Source organism: Bubalus bubalis, chromosome 8 (assembly GCF_019923935.1).
Source record: "Bubalus bubalis isolate 160015118507 breed Murrah chromosome 8, NDDB_SH_1, whole genome shotgun sequence".
In the NCBI taxonomy this organism is placed as follows: domain Eukaryota; kingdom Metazoa; phylum Chordata; class Mammalia; order Artiodactyla; family Bovidae; genus Bubalus; species Bubalus bubalis.
The window spans coordinates 31,427,932-31,449,660 of record NC_059164.1 but is presented as its reverse complement, the minus strand read 5'-3'; the positions used below and the strand labels follow the sequence as shown (position 1 = coordinate 31,449,660).

The 21,729-nt window shown below is 36.6% G+C and overlaps 2 protein-coding genes across 10 annotated transcripts in view; both read right to left on the bottom strand.

Moving 5' to 3' along the window:
* Positions 1 to 233: 233 nt before the first annotated feature.
* Positions 234 to 14,670, bottom strand: NUP42 (nucleoporin 42). Of its 4 annotated transcripts, XM_044946538.2 has the most exons (8): positions 14,087 to 14,238; positions 13,150 to 13,238; positions 11,547 to 11,775; positions 10,089 to 10,183; positions 5,347 to 5,423; positions 4,496 to 4,582; positions 1,765 to 1,849; positions 234 to 1,125 (listed from the first exon to the last, which is right to left on the bottom strand). In XM_044946538.2, the coding sequence occupies exons 4-8, from the start codon at positions 10,162 to 10,164 to the stop codon at positions 548 to 550; spliced, it is 903 nt and encodes a 300-aa protein (XP_044802473.2). In that variant the 5' UTR covers positions 10,165 to 10,183; positions 11,547 to 11,775; positions 13,150 to 13,238; positions 14,087 to 14,238; the 3' UTR covers positions 234 to 547. The 4 variants fall into 4 exon arrangements, with proteins under 4 accessions (XP_044802473.2, XP_006043430.3, XP_006043431.3 ...); XM_006043368.4 differs by lacking the exons at positions 13,150 to 13,238; positions 14,087 to 14,238 and adding an exon at positions 14,412 to 14,670; XM_006043369.4 differs by lacking the exons at positions 13,150 to 13,238; positions 14,087 to 14,238 and adding an exon at positions 14,412 to 14,670 and having other exon boundaries at positions 1,765 to 1,834.
* A 5,287-nt stretch (positions 14,671 to 19,957) lies between these two features.
* The window catches only part of KLHL7 (kelch like family member 7), a 56,851-nt gene continuing 55,079 nt past the window's right edge, over positions 19,958 to 21,729 (bottom strand). For all 6 annotated transcript variants that reach the window (XM_006043370.4, XM_006043371.4, XM_025290970.3 and 3 more), the window contains one exon: positions 19,958 to 21,347. In XM_006043370.4, the coding sequence (XP_006043432.1) occupies positions 21,064 to 21,347 (284 nt within the window). In that variant the 3' untranslated portion in view covers positions 19,958 to 21,063. The remainder of the gene's footprint in view (positions 21,348 to 21,729) is intronic.

Sequence of the window (21,729 nt, the reverse complement as noted above, 5' to 3'; positions counted from 1 at the left end):
GAAAATACTTCTTAGGTACTAAAAATAAAAGCTTTTACCCTTTAAAAATTATATTTCTCTCTTTAAGAGAATCTTCTGTACACGAAAGAAAGTCACCATCCTACTGATGTTTATTCAGTAGGTAGACTAAACACTTTAGCATTTTTTCCCTACTGGTTCTAGAAATTATCTCTTTCCTTAAAAAAAAAAGTTTAAAGGTAAAACTTTAAATGGTAAGACAGTATAAAGTGATACAGAATGAGAAAAGTACTTTATTTAGTGCACCCTAAGTTTTTTCAGTTCCATTCATCATTACAGTAAAAAAGAGAAAAAAATCTGCTGCTATTTTTTGTTGTTTTACTTAAATAGCTAGACTCAAGGAAAAATGTTAAATTTAAGAACTCCTAATGTTATTGAAAATTTATACTTCTTATAAATATATATGCAATATATATGCATATACATGTGTATGTGTGTGTGTATATATATATATATACTTCCTCTTTCATATGAACCACTCAAAACAATTTTAAAAGCCGTTTTTTTTCCTGTATTTAAAATTGCCCTTTTAAATATTCAGAAGTTCCACAGGTGGTGGCTTTAATGGAATTTTTCCCAGAGCAAATTTCTTGGATTGAAACTGTTCCAGTTCTTCTGCTGTTAGTTGATCCTTGGGTGTGAATAATGCATTATCTATTGTGGTGCTGCCAAGTGAGAATGAGAGAGAAGTAGGTACGCTGCTGTTTCCAAAGGTGTCACTGGATGACTTAGAGAAAGCAGTGTGAGGTTGTGAGCCTGGACTACCAAAACCAGCTACAGAACTGCCACTTCCAAAGGCTGGGGCCACTGGAGATCCAACAGGGCTTGCTGCCATAGAAGGTGAAAATCCTGAAAATCCAGATGATCCAAAACCAGAAGCTGCAGGGGTTTTAAATGAAAATGAAGCAGCAGATGTGATTTCGGGTTTCCTTAGGCCAAAAGTCAGAGTAGCAGCAGCAATGGCAGAACTGGCAGTGGGTACAGCTCCAAACGCTGGAGTATTCCCAAATACAGGAGGGCTTCCAGAAGGGGCTGTAGCAAATCCAGAGCTTGGTTTAAAACTAAAATTCTGAGCACTGTTGCTGCTGCTGTTATTCACTGGAAAACCTACAAAAACCAGAAAAAGAAAAAAGAAACGATTAGTCAAAAAATGTAGCTATATTACTACCTTGCCCCCACCTTTTCTTTTTCTTATTTCTGCCATGTTTAGATGATGAGAAACTTATTGGAAGGAAGAAAAGTGAAAATGAGAAGTTAGGACAAACTCTCTAAACCCTGTTGGCCTTTCTGCTACACTGATCTCATCTGCACTCTAATTTACCTTCACTTAAGAAGGCAGCTCTTGAGAAATCTCAGGGATTAGGGAGTGGACCTTCACTTCAGCTTGTCCTCTACTCTCGTTGGAGCTGTCACTTGAAGACAAAACTACGCTGTTATGTACAGGAACAAGAAAGTCCTCATAGGTGCTGTTACCGTAGCTATGTAGTCCTATGAAACTCTAGAAATACCATTCCTAAAATACACGTCTAAAACCTGAGCCATAGGGTCTTTCAAAGAACATGCCCATTCTGAACACCATTTCACAATGCTAGATGAGCCAAATTCTTTGAAGCTCTATTATGGAAGGTGGTAGAATTTGCAAGGGTGACTTAATATGGCACTAGAGACACCTTCAGGCTTTGTATTTGAAACCCATAAAATCCCATTTTTCTAAATCAATCAAGTCTTGCATGACTTTTCACTTACCTGGTGACCCAAATGTTACTGTTTGCCTATTGCCAAATCCAAATGAAGGTGTTGCTTGATTCACTCCATCCTGTAAATCGGACAGCTATTAAAAAAGAGGTAGGCAAGTGAATAACTCAAGTACTTTTTCTGTACACTTTTAGCCAAATTTAATTTTCAAACGTGCACTTTAAAATGTCTTCAATTGCTTAACATAGAAAAATGCCCACAAGTGAATATGCATAGAAAAAATGGGCCCTTCTCAAGGAGTTCAGAGTGATGGTCTGGCTGATGAATTGTGTTTTTAATTTTATTTATGTTCTTAAAACATTTTCTAAATTTCTTCAATGAACACATATTAAAATCAGAAAAATACTTTTTAATTCTAGATTTCAGTGTCTACAGGTTGATCTGCATTAACCAAGAAACCTAGATATTAGGTAAGGGACCGTTAGAGGCTACCCCAGTTGACTTACTCAAATGCTTGACTTGAAGTTAATTCACAATTACATTATTAAAAGCTTACCAGTAAACTCTACTAAACATTCCCTATTCCCTTAAAATATTTTATGTTCTTGCTATTTTCTGCTGTAGAAATATCTTTCATCTCTGCTTACTGAAATCTTAATCTCCTTTTCAATGAACTTTTCACTTAATCCTGACCACTAATAAGTCCTTCCTCATTAATACAAGCATATATTATTTCTCTCATTTGAAAACCCTATTGGCATTGTTTTTAAAAAATAGTTATTTATTTGGCTGCACTGGGTCTCAGTTGTGGCACTCAGGATCCTTTAGTTATGGCATGTGGGATCTAGCTCCTCAACCAGGTATAGAACCCCAGCGGCCTGCATTGGGAATGCAGTCTTGGCCACTGGACCACCAGGGAAGTCCCCAGCATTTTTTAAAATTCAACTTTATTGAGGTATAGTTTACATAAAATAAGATGCATCCATTGAGAAATTTATTTTTCAATGGGCTTTCATAAATTTATAACCATCACTACAATCAAGATTTAGAATATTTCCATCACCCATAAAAGTTCTCGTGTGTCCATTTCCAGGCAACCCTCTTCCAACCTCTGGTCCCAGGGAACCACTCATCCACTTTTTATTACTAGAAATGAGGTTTGTCTTTTCTAGAGTTTCATATAAATAGAATCATATAGTATACAGTTTTTGTTTTTTTTTTGGGGGGGGGCTAGCTTCTCTCTCTCAGCTTGTGTGATAAGCAAATTATCATATAAGGAATGTGAATAAACAAATCATATTATATCCATATAATGGATTAAAAGAATAATTGGACATAAAGAATTGATGCATGGTAAGCCAGTTGTAGGTAGGCTATCCAAGATTCTCAATTACAGAAGGGCCCGCTGGAAGCTGTCAAAGAACACAGAACTTCCAATCTTGAAGGAAGCTCCGTAGTTCTCTGAACTCAGTTACCTCTTACACATTAGCATTGGTGATAGTGGGCCACCTCTCATCTAGAGAAAAAATACTTCCAAGAAGTCCTGCTGCTGCTAAGTCACTTCAGTTGTGTCTGACTCTGTGCGACCTCATAGACGGCAGCCCACCAGGCTCCCCCGTCCCTGGGATTCTCCAGGCAAGAACACTGGAGTGGGTTGCCATTTCCTCCTCCAATGTATGAAAAGTGAAAAGTGAAAGTGAAGTCGCTCAGTTGTGTCCGACTCTTTGCGACCCCATGGACTGCAGCCTACCAGGCTCCTCCGTCCATGGGATTTTCCAGGCAAGAGTGCTGGAGTGGGGTGCCATTGCCTTCTCCGAAGTCCTGCTGAATTCAAATGGCATGACAACAACTGAAAGGCAGAAGAAACTAGCTTGCACAAGACTCTAGTCATTTAGAAGCAGATATTTAAGGAGTAGGGTATTAGGACTTTCAGTCATTCACTAAGTTCAGGCAGCTACTACTCTCAGCTTTTTTCAGAAAGTACAAAGAAAAATCACCTAGGAAACTGGAAATATTAAATTCTAAATGTAAATATTTTATTTAAAAATAATGCTCTTAAGAACACTTTTTGGGGGCAGAAAAATAAACTTTATCAACAGAGATAATGAATATGCTGCAGTAGTATCATGTATCTTTGGGGACAAGTGCGTATATACCTCCTAACAGCATTTCTGTATAAGATAGGAACATACGGTAAGTGTCCTCCAGTCACCAAAGTGTGTATTAGTCTACATGTGACTTCCCTGGTGGTCCAGTGGTTAAGAATCTGCTTTCCAATGCAGAGGATGCAGGTTCGATCCTTGGTTGGGGAACTAAGATCCCACATACCACGAGGCAACTAAGCCTACATGCCTCAACCAGAGAGCCTACGTGCTGAAATGGAGATATCATGTACCAAAACTAAGACCCAATGCAGTCAATAAATAAAAAAATAAATAAATAAATATGCATTCATATAATTTTTCAAAGCAATTTCTTTTTAAATGCTGAAACCTGTAATACTTGAATTTATATTATATAATATTTCCCAATTTTCAAAACTAGTACTACCAAAATTAAGAACCTAATCCTAAGAATAGTTTAAGAAAAGCATAATTATCTGTGCTTTTCTGACTAAGGAACAGAGAGAAAGGAATTCCAGAACCTTGACTCTAAATGATATATTATGGTTCTTGAGAATGTGTATCATAATTCTTTAGCTTTGTTTCACAAATCCAAAATGAAATTCTTCAAAAAGGCAACAGATAAGATACTTCCTTGTAGAAGATTCTCCAATACTCACCAAAGCTATTGCAGTTGATGTATTTAGACTTTTCAGTTCATTCACCCTGTTCCTCCACTGATTTATCAACTGCTGGACAGAATTTAGCTGAAGAAAGATGACAGAAAAATAACATGTCAGTATTGAGTGTTTAAGGTAAGCTCTTCAACAACTTCATGTCTTTATTTCCAAAGTCACAATAAAATTATAAAACATTTTTATGGCCCATAACTTGTAAAATTTTCATTGACCTACCCCTACTTGCCACAGACACTCCTGCTGTAGACCCCTTTCCCTTTCCCTATTCTCCAGCTCCTTGTATAACCTAGTTAAGATCCCAAGTACCTGGCAGCACAGAGTTATTAATAGTTATATTTGGATGGGAGACAAACATGTGTACTGGTTGATATGATACTGACAGTAGACAACAGAAAATACAGAGTTTATGTCATTTCCTTTAAGCACTAAACTTATTCTCACCCAGTTTTTCAATTTTTTGATACTTGATACATGAGAAGGCTAATCTGCACCCAACACTGCATTTGTTTTTCTAGCATTCACCAAGGTGTCTGCATGTACAAGATGCACCATAAATGTCTGTCAAATGATGAAAGGGTATGATTTCTGGGACTGATTGCTGAATAATTGGTAATAAAAATAAAAGCATTGGTAGTTACTATAGTCAAAGTATACTCTCATCACTTTAGATAACCAACCAATTGTAAAGAAAATAATTTAGAATATAGTTTTCTGAAAAAAAAAAAAAAAATATATAGATCTCATCCACTTTGCCAACACACAAGTGAGCCACTATAGAGAAGACAATAATTAACAGCTAATCTGTTAGTTAGATGAATAGGAAACAAACTTACATAACTCTGTAAGTTATTGCTGGTTAAGAAGTTATGGTATTCAAGTCTCAACTCCTCTGGTGAAATGTCTGTAAAACCTGAAGTGAGGAATCAATTGGAATCTTTAAATACCAATACTTTTGATAGTATAGTAAAATGAGAGGTGCTAGATAGGAAAATATGCTAATCTTGATCATTAGAAAAATTTCATAATCATTAAGGAAAGAATTAAAAAACTAGACTCTACTTAATAAAGTATAAAATTAGAATAAAATATAGTTCATTATTAATATTTGAAGGGGCAAAATTTTCTAAAGATAAACGGAGTGTAAGGAATAATACAGAAAAGAAAAAGAGAGTTGATTCCACATACATTTGAACTTATAAAAAAAATTCTGTATGTCAAAAACTGTAACAAGCAAAATTAAAAGGCAAACAGTAAAGTGGGAATACCATAACTGCAACATATATGACAGAAGAGTTAATGAGAATGTATAATTAGCTCTTACAAATCAGTAAGAAAAATAAGCTAACATGGGCAAAGATAATGAACAAGCAATTCACAAAACAACTCAAATAGCCAGTATACAAATGAAATTGAAAAGTTCAATTTAAAATTACAACTTAGGACTTCCCTAGTGGTCAGGGAAGATTCCACATGCCACAGGGCAACTAAACTGATGTGCCACAACAACTGAGTCCAAGATGTAGAACCCTCGAGCTGCAATCACTGAGCCTCCACGCCACAACCACTGAGCCTCCACGCCACAACCACTGAGCCTCCACGCCACAACCACTGAGCCTCCACGCCACAACCACTGAGCCTCCATGCCACAACTACTGAAGCCTGCATGTTCCAGGACATGTGCTCTTCAACAAGAGAAGCCACTGCAATGAGAAGCCCATGCACCGCAACCAGAGGATAACTCCCACTCACTGCATTAGAGAAAGCCCCTGTGCAGTAATGAAGACCCAACACAGGCAAAAATAAGTAGATAAAAAAATTTTTTTAAATAAAAATACAACTTAAAATAGACACAATGTTTTATTTATCAGATTGGCAAAAATTAAAAATGGACGATCATTATTAAGGATGTGGTGAAATGGACATTCTTCTAAGTTGCCATTATGGAAATCATGGTAAAACTTTTCTGGGAGGAAAATTGTCAATAAATGTCAAAGGCCTTACAAATGCTCATACCTTTTGATTCTAACAGAATTTCTAGAATCTGACCTCAGGAAATGATTGAACATGTAAACAAAGGGTGTTACATAAAAAAATGTTCATTCTAGTATTTCTAGTAATAGAGACACTGAAAACAACAAGGCTTCTGCAACACTAGATTATGACTGCTAATTATATATATAATAAGAAATAAGTGTGTACATGTTTTGAAAGAAATAAACTAAAATGTTACAGCTGTTATCTCTGAGATCAGTTGATCTTTATTTTATTTACATATTTCTGTATTTTTCAAATTTTCTATGGCAACAGATAATAACTTTCATAATAGGAAAACTTTTTGAGGGGAAAAAAAAAAGAAGAAAGAAAAATGTTCATGATTTTTTTCTACAGAGACTTACTGGTAACCAGATACCACTAACTCCAAAGACTCCTACCTTCGAATAAAAAAACCTAAACATTCAAATCAGATCCCTCGATGCTCTGTAACAATTTATCTTTACCATCTTTACAAACTACTCAGGCCACAAAACCAAGAATCACCTTGTATTTCTCTTGTTGCCTATAAGCCTCCTGCCAGTTCTAGCTCCAAAACTGAACATGGATTTGACCCATTCTGTCTCCACTGCAAGTAACTCTCAGTCAACAGCAGCTGTCTCCTAACTCATTTCCCTTCCTCTATTTTGTGCCCCCAACCCCTGTTCCCAGCAAACCATTTCTTTTCACTTAACAGTCTAAGTGAGCTCTTTCTAATCAGATCACATCCCTCCTCCTGCTCAAAACTCTCTGTGGCTTCCTAGTGCAATTAGGCCCAACATGATCTGGCCCCTGGCTGCCTCTCTCTGGCCTAATGTTGTATTACTCTTTCTCTTGTTTACTCTCCTCCAGCTATTCAGGCCTCACTAATCTACAAGTATGCCAATCCTGTTTGCACAAGGGGCTCTGCACATTGCCCCCCAAATCTTCCCAGAAGAGACATCTCGATTCAGGACTCAGTTTCAATACTGCTTCCTAAAAAGAGATAACCACTCTAAGTAAAGAAACACTGTTCCTCTGGTTACTTTCTCTTCCTTCCATCAGTCACTCATGGTGAACCACAAAGACAGAAAATGATCTGGGTGACTATTTTCTCAATTCTTTCAAAGGTAAGTATAAATACAGTATCATTCTAGTGGCAAAGGAAAAATTAATTTATTATAAAGGATGCCTACAGACAGTGATTCTCCTACTTTCTGACTTCAGGACCCTTTTACATTCTTAAAAATAATTAAGGATTCCAGACCTTTTGCTTACATAGGTTACATAAGTTAATATTCACCATATTTGAAATGAAAACTGAAAAATGTAGAAAATATTAATTCATTTAAAAATAAGAAATCAATGTGTCAACATAAATAAAAAAACTATTTTCCAAAACAAAAAATAAAAATTTAGTGATATAAGTGGCATTGTTTTATGTTTGCAAATCTCTTTAATGTATGGCTTAATGGAAGACTGCTGTATTATAATATCTGCTTCTGCTATTTAATCTGCTTCAATCTGTTTCAGTACATTGCCTGGTTCAAGTATATAAAGAAAAACTTCTCACACAGATATGTAGCTGGGAAAGGATGACTTTAATGGTCTTTTCAGATAATTGTGGATATTCTTCTTTGGTACAATACCAAAACTTGACAGGCAATAGTTTCTTAAAGGTTAACTATAATGTGGACTCAAATCATATTAATGATATCATATTAATGAACCAAACTATTAACTAGTTTACCCACTCCAGTATTCTGGCCTGGATAATTCCATGGACTGTATAGTCCATGGGGTCGCAAAGAGTCGGACACAACTGAGCGCCTTTCACATCACTTCACTTAGAATGAATTTTTCAACCATGTAACTTCACACACTGGTCATTTGGAAAATATTGGTTCACTGAGTTATCCAGAATTTCCAAATGTTAGCACATGTCATCTTACAATAGAAAAAAAATTTGTATTTGTTAACATTACTTTATGTGTGCTCCCCATTTGCACACAGAATACTTAAAAGGTGTATGCTTATAAAATTAATAACTTTTACCTCTTCATCAGGGACATTCTTAAGTGAAGATGTCATTAAAAATTTTTTTTATTGACTACTATAATCTACTAGTAGTTTGTTGCCTGTACCTCATCAACAGCTTTACACCAACAGTACAAATGTCAACACAGTGAAAATGGCAATTAATGTCTTAGTATTATTAGGAAAATATTTCTAAATTTGTATAGCTCCTAAAAAGGATCTCAGGAATAGGGCTGCCAGATTTAGCAAAAAAAAAAAAAAAAAGGATGCCCAATTAAATTGGAATTTCTGACAAACAAATACTTCAAAAGGTAGTATATCCTAGCAGTCCAGGGTTAAGACTTCACGCTTTCACTGCCATGGGCCTGGGTTAAAATCCTGGTCAGGGAATGTTAACACCCCACAAGCCATATTGTAAGGCCAAAGCCAAAAAACAAAAAAGTGTAAGTATGTCCCAAATAGTACATGGGATATCCATATACTAAAAATGTCATTACTTATCTGAAATTTAAATTTGACTGGATGTCCTATATTTTATCTAACAATGCTGCTGAGGGATCTATATTTTACACTGAGAACCACCGCTTTAGGACATTAGGCATCATGTCCAATTCTGAACTTTTTAAAAAAGGCTTAACACTTATTACTTTTACAGAAAAATCATTATTTAAAATTATTTATTTGTATTGCTTATTGCCTCCATCCCTCAAGAACATAAATTTCATGAGGGATGGATCTTAGCTATCTTACTCACTGCTATACCCCTACCACCTAGAATGAGGCCTGGCAAAAAAGAAATTCAATAAGTATTTGTTGAATGATTAGTAAATAAATGACTAAGGAGTGGTGTGACACAAATGCTCACAGAAAATGAGCAGGTAGAGCAGAGAGAGAAATTCCAGAGTTCTGAGAGACTGAAAGGGCCCTCATTTTCCAATGACTTCCTGTTCAACTTCACAGGGCCTAGGACCACTCAGAGCAGGCTTAGGAAACTGTGGTGGTCTAGCTTTCAGCCCCAAATGAGCTATGGACTAAAGAAAGTGGGGGAAAAAGGAGCATTCTAAGGCTCCCTAACTTCAAACATTACCTCCAGAAGAGGTATCAACATGCTTTATTAAAAATAACTATCCTTAGAAAAAAACAGGAAAGAAAGAGAACAGAGTCAAAGCCCAATGGCAGGTATAATATGACTCTTCTATTCTCTGCAGGCAGCTAAAGGTTCCGAAGTAGTATCTACGGGGAATCAAGGAAGTAGAGCCTCTTCTTAGGCTTACAGAATTAGAAATGTGGCAAGTGGCAAGTCCTCATTTTACTGGTTTTCTCAAGGGATCAATATAGCTTGAACTATATCTTCCAACCTCAATCTCTGAATTACAAAGTTCTGGTAGAATATTCAGGTATTTTAAACAATGTACAAACTCCCCTAACTGTAGCTAAATTTTTCGTTAATTTCTTTTTTTGATCTGGTCTTGGTTTTAGAAAATAATAGCGGTAAAACACATTTTAAAAACACATAATTTCTAGTTACCTGAAATATTTGGTTTCTTTTTCACCGGTGAATAAGAAGAAAACATCCACTGCCCTGATGATTCCCAAACCTCCATATCTTTAACAATTCCTTCCCTAAAAAAATAAAAATGGCAAAAGATCTTTTTCTTCTGCTTGGTAAAATTTATCGTTGATAATTTTCAGTGATTGTTATAGAAAATATATAATTTTAGATTTTCCACTATATTTTCTGAAGTGTCCTTCAAAGCAGAAGTTTGCAAAAATATGAGCTGCACTTCATGATTATAAATATTATAATATCAAAGACATTTATAATTTTGGTTTTCCAGTACACTGAACCATTAACCAATGTATTTATTGAGAACTCACTATAGTACTATATACATCTTAAAGAACTGAAATATAAAATACACAATACTAACTTAACATTTTAAAATACACAATATTACCTTTAATTTTCTGTTTATTATAATTAACATCAATGATCATTTAACTGAGAAAGAACGAACCAGTAAGTAATAAAGAACCATAAAATATTTAAGTAGGTAGGACTTCAGAGATCATTTTGTCTAATTCTCACATTTTGCAAAAACGGAACAGACTTATGTCCATGGTTAATTTGTTAGCAGAGTCATGGATATATTCAGCTCTAAATTAAATATTTCCCTCTTACCCAGGATGGCACAATTAATGAAGTAAGAATGGTAGTTGATAAAAAAATAATACTAAAATTTCAGATTTTTACAATAACATCAAATATAGGAAGGAGTGTTTCATTTGTCTTATTTTACTTATTCAATTGTATATGATACATGGCTCAAAACATTTACAACTAGTTCTAATTTAATTATGGGATATAAAAGACTAATAAATATATTTAAGCACTGTCCTAGTTGCTGGGAGCTGAGGGAACACTTACTTATATACAGCCAGGCACTGTTTCAGCACCAGTCATAAATTCTACAAATGTAGAATTTTGAGAACTACAAATGTTCTCAATAAATGATAAGAAATGTACTCCACAACAATGAAGTCAAATGTTTGCATGAAGTAACTGAAGTAAAAGTTTTATTATAGAAAGAAAAATACAAGATGCTGTAAGTGACCTCAAAAATAAAAAACTGCTTTAAATCACCTCATACTTTGTAAAGAACTCATAATTTAACATAAGCAGGATTACCTTAGAAAGATATTCACAGTACAGTATCATCTATAGAAAAGTGGAAAAAGAGTAATTATCCCCAAGAAGACATTGCACTGATATAGAAGAATCACATTTTAAGTTGAAATAAAGTCTAGCATGACACCTGCAAAACAGAGATTACCTCTGATCATGGATGCTTTTTCTTTTGCTTATTTTGATTTTATAACAATTTAATAAAGTAATAGGATCACTTCTTTTTTAAGGAAATATTATAGGTGCTTTTGGAAAAAAATAAGCAAATGGGTGGTAATTTTTCTGAAGGCTTTCACTTACAGAAGCTTCTTATCATCTTTCTGGTCATCAGAGCCAGGTGAAGCAAATGGGTTCTGAGATAAGCCAAATCCCCTGTTCTTGCTAGCAGACTCTCCAGAATCAAAAGCAGCAAAAGATGGCTTTTCTTGATCTCTGCTGCCCCCCCATGGTGTAGGCTTGGAGAAACTGGATGGCTGGATAACACTGGAATATCTCTGACTGGTGGTATTCCATCCTCTTCTGTTACTACCTGAAATAAACAACAAAATAAACAATTTTACTAGCAACTCATGTTTTCAATCTCTAAAAATTTCATTATATTTTTTCTTATTATATGCAGATATTATGTAAAGATTCGACAGGCACTACATGCCCACTCATTTTAAATTACAAAACTTTTCATTTTCAATTTATAGAATTAAGTGTAATATCAACAAAGGGGCTTGTCTGGTAGTAAAGAATCTGCCTGCAGTGCAGGAGATGCAGGTTTGATCCCTGGGTCGGGAAGATGCCCTGGAGAAGGAAATGGCAACCTACTCCAGTATTCTTGCTTGGGAAATCCCATGGACAGAGGACCCTGGAGGACTACAGCCCGTGGGGTCGCAAAAGAGTCGACTGAGCAACTGAGCGCACAAACACACACACACAGTAGCAACAAATCACACAATGATCTAGTTTAACAAGACTGAGACGACTGTAAATCCACAGAAAAATTATGCTATGTTTATTAAATAAACAACTGTTTGATAATGGAGTGGACAGAAGGCATGTAACCTATATCATAAGCTCCTTCATGATAAAAAGCTGTATCTGTATCATTCTTTGCTCCCCAACTGGGCCCTATATAGTAGTAAAATCTGAAAAAAGACCAATGTATTAAGAAGTTTATTGAAAAGATTAGATTCTACCTTCTGTCCTTGATAGATGGGTAAATCTATTTGACTCAGTATTCTGAGAAAGAAAACCTATCCTCCTATTTTCCATATAAGAATTGTAGCAGTAGTTTACATATGAATAAAGTGCATTGACTTCCTCTATTATAAGCATATTTTTAGTATTCTTATAACTATCAAAATGAGCCAACAGGACTTTCTCCTTTCTGTCTCTATATTTAAAAAAAAATCTTATCACTTCAACTATATCATTTATTCATCACGTCTCAGTTGGGGCCAAGATAATTCACCATGTTTCTAACTGAATTAGGAGATATGCTATTAAATATGTACAATAAAACTGGAGTGATGGGAGATACACTACTTTAAAAAATTCATCTCCCAATTCTAAAACTACTTAACAAAACCAAAGAGGAAAGGGGGAACATTGCTAGACCAGATCCTGCAAATAAGGGTTAATAATATTGTATTTTTCTAGAGTTTGATCTTTTTTCCTTCACAACTGAAGAAATTCATTCCATCATTTGGATATAGCTTTTGGCCTTCATACTTATTGATTCTGCAAGCATTTATTTATTTCTGGGCATTAGATACACTGTTTATTTAACTAGTTTTATTTACACTTTTAAAATCCATAAATCTATCCATTCAACATTTATTCTGTACTATATTTAGAGTAAGTCTCCACAGAATGTTAAATATTACATTTTGTTGTTCCTGGAAATACTCACATTTGTCTGATCCCGAGTCCTAATTTTTGGTTTGGAGTATTTCACTAGACTAATTGTGGGTAATTCAAAAAGACCGTCATCTAGAAGAGCTATAAAAGTGAAACCACAATGCAACAAAAGGTTTAAACATCAGATGAATAGCAGTACAGGAGGAAAGAGAAGGGAGAGGTGGTCAGCATCCTGTGGTACTTTTTAAGAACTAAGTCTCAGTTCTAAGAAAGTCTAACTATTCATCTGACCTCTAAAACCTTGCATTGTACTATAGATTCACATCGGATCCCTCCTCTCCTCGAAGACAGTTGCATCATCCACAATTGATTTAGTGAAATATTCCAATTTCGACAATGACTTAGGCCCAGAAGGCAGGTCACCATAGTCCTGCATACCTTTACCTCAGAACCCAGAGTTCTTAATTGAGCAGCCCACTCTCCCGATTTTACCTCCAATTTTATAAGCATGTGCATTTATATGAGGTTTACGGCTCTGTAGCCTAATGGCAACCCACTCCAGTACTCGTGCCTGGAAAATCCCATGGACGGAGGAGCCTGGTAGGCTGCAGTCCATGGGGTCGCTAAGAGTCGGACATGACGGGGCGACTTCACTTCCACTTTTCACTTTCACGCACTGGAGAAGGAAATGGCAACCCACTCCAGTGTTCTTGCCTGGAGAATCCTAGGGACGGGGGAGCCTGGTGGGCTGCCGTCTATGGGGTCGCACAGAGTCGGACACGACTGAAGCGACTTAGCAGCAGCAGCAGCTTTTATTAGATTTTCAAAGGAGTTCTCGACTTCCCCAAAGAGCCCTGACTCTGGCCCCACTTACTAGACTCTCCCTAGAAAAAAGTTTAGAAAAAAAATTACATTAAAAGCATCAACGGGAAAAACAAGTACCCAGAATAGTACAATGTTACAGCAAGGAGGCTTCTAGGTCGACTTACGCCAATTCTGGAACCACTGCCGTGCAAAGACTAGGTAGTTTTAATACGTAATTACGACTTAAAAATTCGTTGTTTTTCACTGTAACCATGAATAAGCTGCCGTCCGCTTAACAAAGTCAGCCGTAATTCCTAATCAAAGGGCGAAAACGTCAGTGGGCGGGGCGGGCGAGGGGACGGCGCGGGCACGTCCGCGTCACCTGACTGGTACGCCGCGGCGCTGTGCCCAGCGGCCGACCCCAGGAGGGACGCCGGATCCTCGCCCGCCCGGCCCCATGTCAGGCCTTCCCCTGCTCGGCTAGCTGCGAAGGACTGAGGAAAACATTACCTGAGGGCTGCTGTTGCCGTCCTCCGCCGGCACCCCTGGGGCCGGGATGTTCGTTCCAGCACCGGTCTCCGAAGCGGCAGCGGCCTTGAAGGAAGAACTGACAAATGGTCATGGCGACGGTGTCGCGAACGGAGCAGTCTTCATTTGGCACCCTCAGCGAGCAGAGCCCAGAGCAACCGGAGGTCCCGGCTCTGCTACTGTGATGTCATCTTCTTGCGCCTGGTAAAGGCCTTTTCTCCTTTGTCCCGCCCATAGTGTGATGAGAGGCGAGGATTTTACCCAATAAGATTTGAGAAGAGTGGGCCCTCCCGGCACGCCCTGAGCGCAACGTTGGGAGGGCGGGATGCTTGAACGGTTTTGCGGAGAAAGGCGCTTAAGAGCTTGATGCAGGGTCTTGTTCGAGGTAGACTTGAGATCTCAAATGCGAGGAAAGAAAGTTGGTCAGGCAAACCAAGGACTTCAGCCCTGGGAGGAGTATTAGCTGTGATTTGAGAAGCATAGTTGTATTTTCATTTGTAACTTCTTAATTAAAACCTGGCCAGCCGTTCATCAGGATGGGTAACAATGTAAGCCAGTAGTAACGTTTACAGGAAACAGATTTAAGGACAAAGTGCAACTAAAAAGTATCATAACAACCGGCATCTTTGGGTGAGTACTACATTCTTAAACAGAGAAACTTTGTTCTTTAAAAACCCACGTGAACGTTGCTGTGTGAACTTTTATCAGTAATAATGAAACATTCCACTCGTTGCCTAGAGGATCTAAGACACCTGACACAGAGAAGCAGCTTCTGTCTAACCAGGTGCAGAGCTGCGGATAGGGGGATTCCTGGAAAAAAAACAACAGTTCATATCGTCTTAACTTTGTGGTTTCCAAAGAAACATGACCCTACATCCACTTCTCACTCCAGATCTGGTGTTGATGCATCATTACACTGCTCTGCTATGCTTTGGGAGTATCAAAACTGTTTCATTTAGATTTTACCTGAACTCCACCTTTCCTACTATTCCTACAACTACCTTTTCCATTGTGTGGTGAAACACACTACAGTTCCTCTAGTGTGCCGTCTCCTTGGTTGCAGTGAGTCGATAGATCTGTTGGATTACAGGTTTGTCCCTGGTGGTTTAAAATAAAAAGATTAGCCATTGTTTTTGCTCATATACTTTGGATTTTGAAGACAGTGGAATCTACAGAGCACTGAGAATAACTGGTGCAATCTAGTATATATATTTTTAAAATTCCTTTCATTTCTTTTGGGAAAAAAACAAAACAAAAAACTGTGGGAGAGTTACATGAACGCTTTCCTGAGCCACTTGAGACTTTATTATAGACTTGATGCCCCACCACCCAATTATTTTATTTCCTACAAACAAGGACATTCTACTTAACCACAATAACCAAAATTAAGACATTAGTATTGCTGCATACTACTAATCCTTAGATTCTATTCATATTTTGCCTTAAAAATGTCCCAATAATGTCCTTTAAGTGACAAGGATGCAGTTCAAAATTATCATTGCCTTACTCATATTTCTTCAGGCTTCTTCATTCTGGAATATTTTCTCAGTCCCTCCTTGACTTTCATTACCTTGACTTACAGCTATTTTATAAACTTTCCTTAGTGCAGACCTAAGTGTTTTGTTAATTAGATTTAGAGTATGCATCTTCGGCGTCCATGGTCCTCACAATGCACCTGGCAAGTTGTGCACATCAGTTTGTCCCATTAATTGCAATGTTCACTTTGGCCGCTTCAGGTGTGATCTGGCAAGCTGCTCCACTGTAACATTACTCTTTTCCTCTTGTTATTAATAACAAAAGGGAGAGACTTTGAAAGTATGTAAAACCTCATTCCTCACCAAACTTTCAATTCACTCATTTATTTATTCCTATCAGTATAGACTTAGAGTTTCCAATTTTATTCACTGGGTTATTCTTTGTTACTACCATTTATTTTCATGTGCAAATCATTCCCAATTGAAACATCTCATGCTTCTTTGAGCACTTCACTTCCTGGCCTAAAAGATGCTCCAGGGTCATCTGACACTTTCCCTGCTCTCCAAGGAGATCTGGGTCTGTTTTGGTGGTACTTAGAAGCCAAGATCTGAGCTCTTAAGTTTGGTCATTGCTTTTGTGATATCTTTGTTCCCAGATCCTTTCATGGGCATTGCTAGAGAACATATACTATAGACAGACACATTTACATCAACGCACATTTCGGTTTCTATATGTATGACTTCACACTTTGATAACCTCCAATTTCAATCCAAGATCACAGAATTAATTTATTTCCCTTCTGTTTTTTTTTTTCCTCTTGCACAGTGAGAAACTTGGCTCCCATTATTCTTAACATATCTATTTTGAGCAGTCCCCTTGTGGTAACCATTCTCTCTTTGTGGCCAATGACTTCTCATCCATGCAGATGCCAGCATGTATAAGGACTTTGCTGGCATCAAAGACCTAAAATAATACCAGTTAGGCTGAAGCTTTAAATGAGGGGGAGGGTGGAGAAGATAAAGTGCTGTGTGAGATGATGAGAGTCAAGGACTGAGGAATGTAGAACTCATTAGTGATAGGGGAGGAGTAGATGGAAATCAAGAGAGTGGGGACATAGGAAGAAAACGTCTATTTTCAAGGTGACAGAATAAAAATACCTCTGCCTCCCTTTCCGCTTGAAAATATCTCAAAATAAGAGGGAAAACAAGCAAAAACTTTGTCTTTGATTATACTAGGAGAAAACCATAATTTCAAACCACAATTTATGAAGACTGAATGTACATATAAGAGTACATAGTAAATTTCTTAGAGGAAGAGTCATATTCCTTTAAGGTGGACAACTGGTGTCCCCAAAGAAGGCTGAAAATTAAGAGGCCTCAAGAATTAAGAACCACCAGGTATTGCAAAAGGGTGAACTGTTCACCCCTACCTGATGGGAGATAGGTGTTTTTCTTGACAAAAATGTAAGGAGAGAGGCTTCAGAGTCCAGGATGTAAATATAGAGGGGCAAGTTATGGTACTGACAAAGAGGAACCAAACTATGCCTGTTGAATGGTGCTTTGCCTGAGCTCAGAAATCCTGCAGCCAGGAGGACAGTCTCTTCCTAGTTTGCCCTCCCCCTTGCAAAAGGTGGGAGTTTGGAAGTTTTATTTTCTGGAGAATCAGACATCCCAGAAAAGTATCTATGAGATCTTTTACCAATCTCCAACAAAAATAGGCAGCCATTTCCTTATCTTATGATGAAGTTCTCTGACACTTCAGCTCACACTTGTACACGAAAGGTCACAATTTTTTAACATCTCATTTTAAATATAAATGCACAGTCAAGGACCAGATATTTGAGGACAGATTCCAACAGGAAAGATCAAAGCAATTGAAAAAGAAGTGAGAAGAAAGAGAAACACACCAATAGCATAAGTAATGTTAAGGTGGCTCAGATCGTAAAGAATCTGCCTGCAATTCAGGAGACCTGGGTTTGATCCCTGGGTGGGGGAAGATCCCCTGAATCTGGAGGAGGGCATGGCAACCCACTCCAGTATTCTTGCCTGGAGAATTCCATGGACAGAGGAGCCTGGCGGGCTGTAGTCCATGGGTGTGCAAAGAGACACAACTGAGTGACACACACACACAAAAGCAAACTAAAATGTCCTAAGGACAACCTGAAACAAGACCAACATGCTGTAGAAAAGGACAATCATAAAAAGAAAAATGCTCTTGGAGGTTAAACATGGATAGTGCTAACAAATTCAGTGGGTGGTTGGAAGACAGGGAAATCTCCTACAAGAACTGAATAAACCAGACCTTGAATCCCATTTTACAGCTTTGTTATCAGAAGAGGCTAAAGCTCTGGAAAGTAAAAAAGCTTTCTAGTCAGTAAGAGTGACATTTCAATAGAAATACAGACTGTTGGTTTTTAAAAATGGCTCCTTTTCATGACTAAATGTTTTTGATAGCAACAACTTTTTTCAAGACATTAAAATTTCATGTTCACACTGTGATTTTTCAAAAGTATAAACTGAATTGTTATGTCATGTAAATAGTATCACTGCAAAAAATACAATATTAACATGTTTACTAAAAAGAAAATAGAGCACTTTATAGGATAGGAATTTTGGGTGGGAGAGCAATAGAAAATATACTTACCAACATATTATACTCATTATCCTGATATCAACAATATCATAGACTATTTCCAGGACAGAAAACAGACAATAATTAGAATTACTAAGATTACTAAGGAAAAACACACACACACTTCATTATAACCTACATCAAAGCTATCTGCATACTTATCACAGTGTGTTCTAGTCAGCAGATATAACCTAAATAAATGGGTAATCTATTTAAAATACCTTAAACAGTTGTATATTCCATATGGGGCATTATTTAAGTAATATTAGCTACATAATATAACCAAATTGAGATATGACAAATCAATATTCTACCCTCAAAAATATTACACATTTTTCCCAACAGAGCAAAGGTCAAAACCCAACATAAAATTGTTCAGAATAACAAAATCTAGAAAAAGAAAGATTAATGGTTACCTAGGGATGGCGTCCTTTGGGAGATAGAACTGGGTTGAGTATTGTCTCCCTAAAACTCTAAAATGAGACCTTATTTTGGAGACAGCCATTGGTTAAGATAAGGAGGTGTGTGATTCATGTTGAGGTTTGACAGAAAACAACAAAATTCTGTAAAGCAATTATCCTTCAATTAAAAAATAAATTAATTTAAAAAAATATAAAGAGGTACATGCGTGCATGCTAAGTTGCTTCAGTCATGTCCGACTCTTTGCGAGCCCACCAGGCTCCTCTGTCCATGGGATTCTCCAGGAGAGAATACTGGAGTGGGTTGCCATGCCCTCCACCAATGAGGAGGGTGAGCTAAATCCAATGACTTTTAACAGTACCAGAAGACAGACAGAGACACACAAGGGAAGAGGCCATGTGAAGACAGAAGCAATGACTGGAGTGATGCAGTTAAAAGTCAACAAATACCTGGCTTGCCAGCAGCCACCAGAAAATACAGGAGAGGCAAGAGAAGTTTTTCCCTCAGAAACTCCAGAAGGAATCAACCCTTTCAATATCTTGATTTAGGATTTCTGGCCTTCCAAACTGTGAAAGAGTAAATTTCTGTTGTTTTAAGCAATGAAGTTTATGGTAACTTGTTATAGGAGCCATTAGGAAGTAATACAGGGAAAATGGGGAGTAACTGCTAATAAGTATAGGGTTTCTTTTTATGGTGAAGAACGTGTTCCCTAATTAGGGTGATGGTTGCATAACTCTACATATATTTAAGATCAATGAGTGGTACACTTTAAACAAGTGAATTGTATGACACATAAATTAATAGAACTGTAATGTACATAAAACCTTACATAAATGGAAATATATCTACCTTTATCTTTTATAATTCCCTTTTCATTTAAACATTTTTAGGTCTTAAGATTATAACCCTCATATAAAGAATAAAAATTTAAAAAGAAACATTGCTTCACAAGTTAAAAACTACCTAACACATTTAAGTGAAGAATGAACTTAGCAGTCTACTTGAAGTTTAAAAATATTTAATATTATCAGGTTTAAAAACATTGATGGTGACAGCTTTACATGGCTCATTCCATACATTTCATAAAGTAAAAGGGCAAAACATTACTAGGAAAGAAATGAACAGCTGGGTTTGTAAAAGATTTACTGAGCACATATAAGTAATATGACAAATATTTAACTCAATTACAAAACTTTTAGAGACAACTGGGTCAAATTTGCTGATATGTTATGCTAAGGAAAAGAAATTATGTACCTTTTTAATCTATAAGAAGTTCAAATTCAACATTGACAGTGTATAACTATCAGTGATATACTAGTGACCTAGAATTTGCTATAAGTAGCTTTCTTTTGCTAGGTAATATTAACAGAGTGAGCACTGAAGAGGTATAATTCTTTTTTAATCCCTGGGTTAAAAAAGTGATGTAAATTAATGATGGGTGCTAAGCTTGACATTTTGTGTTAAAAAGATGGAATTATTTAATTGTACTGAATATAGTTCATGAGGAGTTGATTACATTTTAACTCCCAAAATGTTTTTATGAGATATAAGTGTATGCTTTGACTCACTCTGGCTTGCTTTTAAGATGGCATACATTTGGCACTAAATGGAACAAATGAAGACAAGCAAAATTACATGAGACTAAGCTGCTCCATCAGAACTATCTTTGACTTACAATTCATACTATTTCTTAGTTTTTGACTGAAGAGAAACAGACATAACTACATAGCACTTCTATGATGTATGAAAATAGAATCTAGAGCTAACATGAGACTGCTTCAATCATGAGTCAGTCCCCCATTCTGCTATAATCATACTTACAAATGTGAAATTCATTTAAGAATTCATGTTTTCACCAAGTGCTTATAATTTTACAAGTTTCTTGCTAGATTTGTTCTTGGTTATATGGCCAGCGGAAATACGGTCTTTCAATTAAGGAAGGAAATCCATATAAAAGAAAATCTATTTTACATGAATCTTACTTTACTTGAAAACTCCTTGGAAAAAAAAAAAAAAACACCAAACTAAAACTTTGTGACTGCACTCTTGGAACAAAGCACGGGTGGCCATATTTTTGAGTCTCCAGTGAATCTTGAGGTTCAGTTTTTCATGTTTCAAGGGTTTCTTCATTTGCTCCGCAAGTATCAACAACACAAATTAAACAACTTGTTACTGGAAAAGCTCGGACTTTGGAGTTGGCAACCCATTTGTCTGTTTCAGTATTATATTCAAGGATGTTTCCTAGTCGACCCACACCTTGAAAACCAGCCAAGACATAAACTATAGAGCCAACTGCTGCACACTTCACTGTTACTCCCTTCCATGGCATTGGAGAGACCATCTTCCATTCATTTAACTTAATATCATAATATTCCACATTGTCCAGACCACCTTCAAAAGAAAAAAACATGAACAACTATGTGAACAATTCTACAATCTCTTAAAGTAATAATTCTTCATATTTTTCCAAACATTTTTTATGAAAAAGTTCAAACATACAGAAAAGTTGTAACAATTTTATAATGAATCCTTACATATCTACTACCTAAATTCTTATTCTGACTTTAACACAATAGGAATTTAACTTAATTTTTTTATTTATCATTTTAGAACCATAAATACTTAAAATTTATTCTGTAAAACTAAAAATGATCTATCTGCTGTGGAAAAATTAAAAAGGAAATCACTCAATGAAGTTTCTTTCTGATTAAGTTTGATTACAGTTATTCATATGTTCTTTTTCCTTCTACCATTTATCTGTCAGCAGTTTATG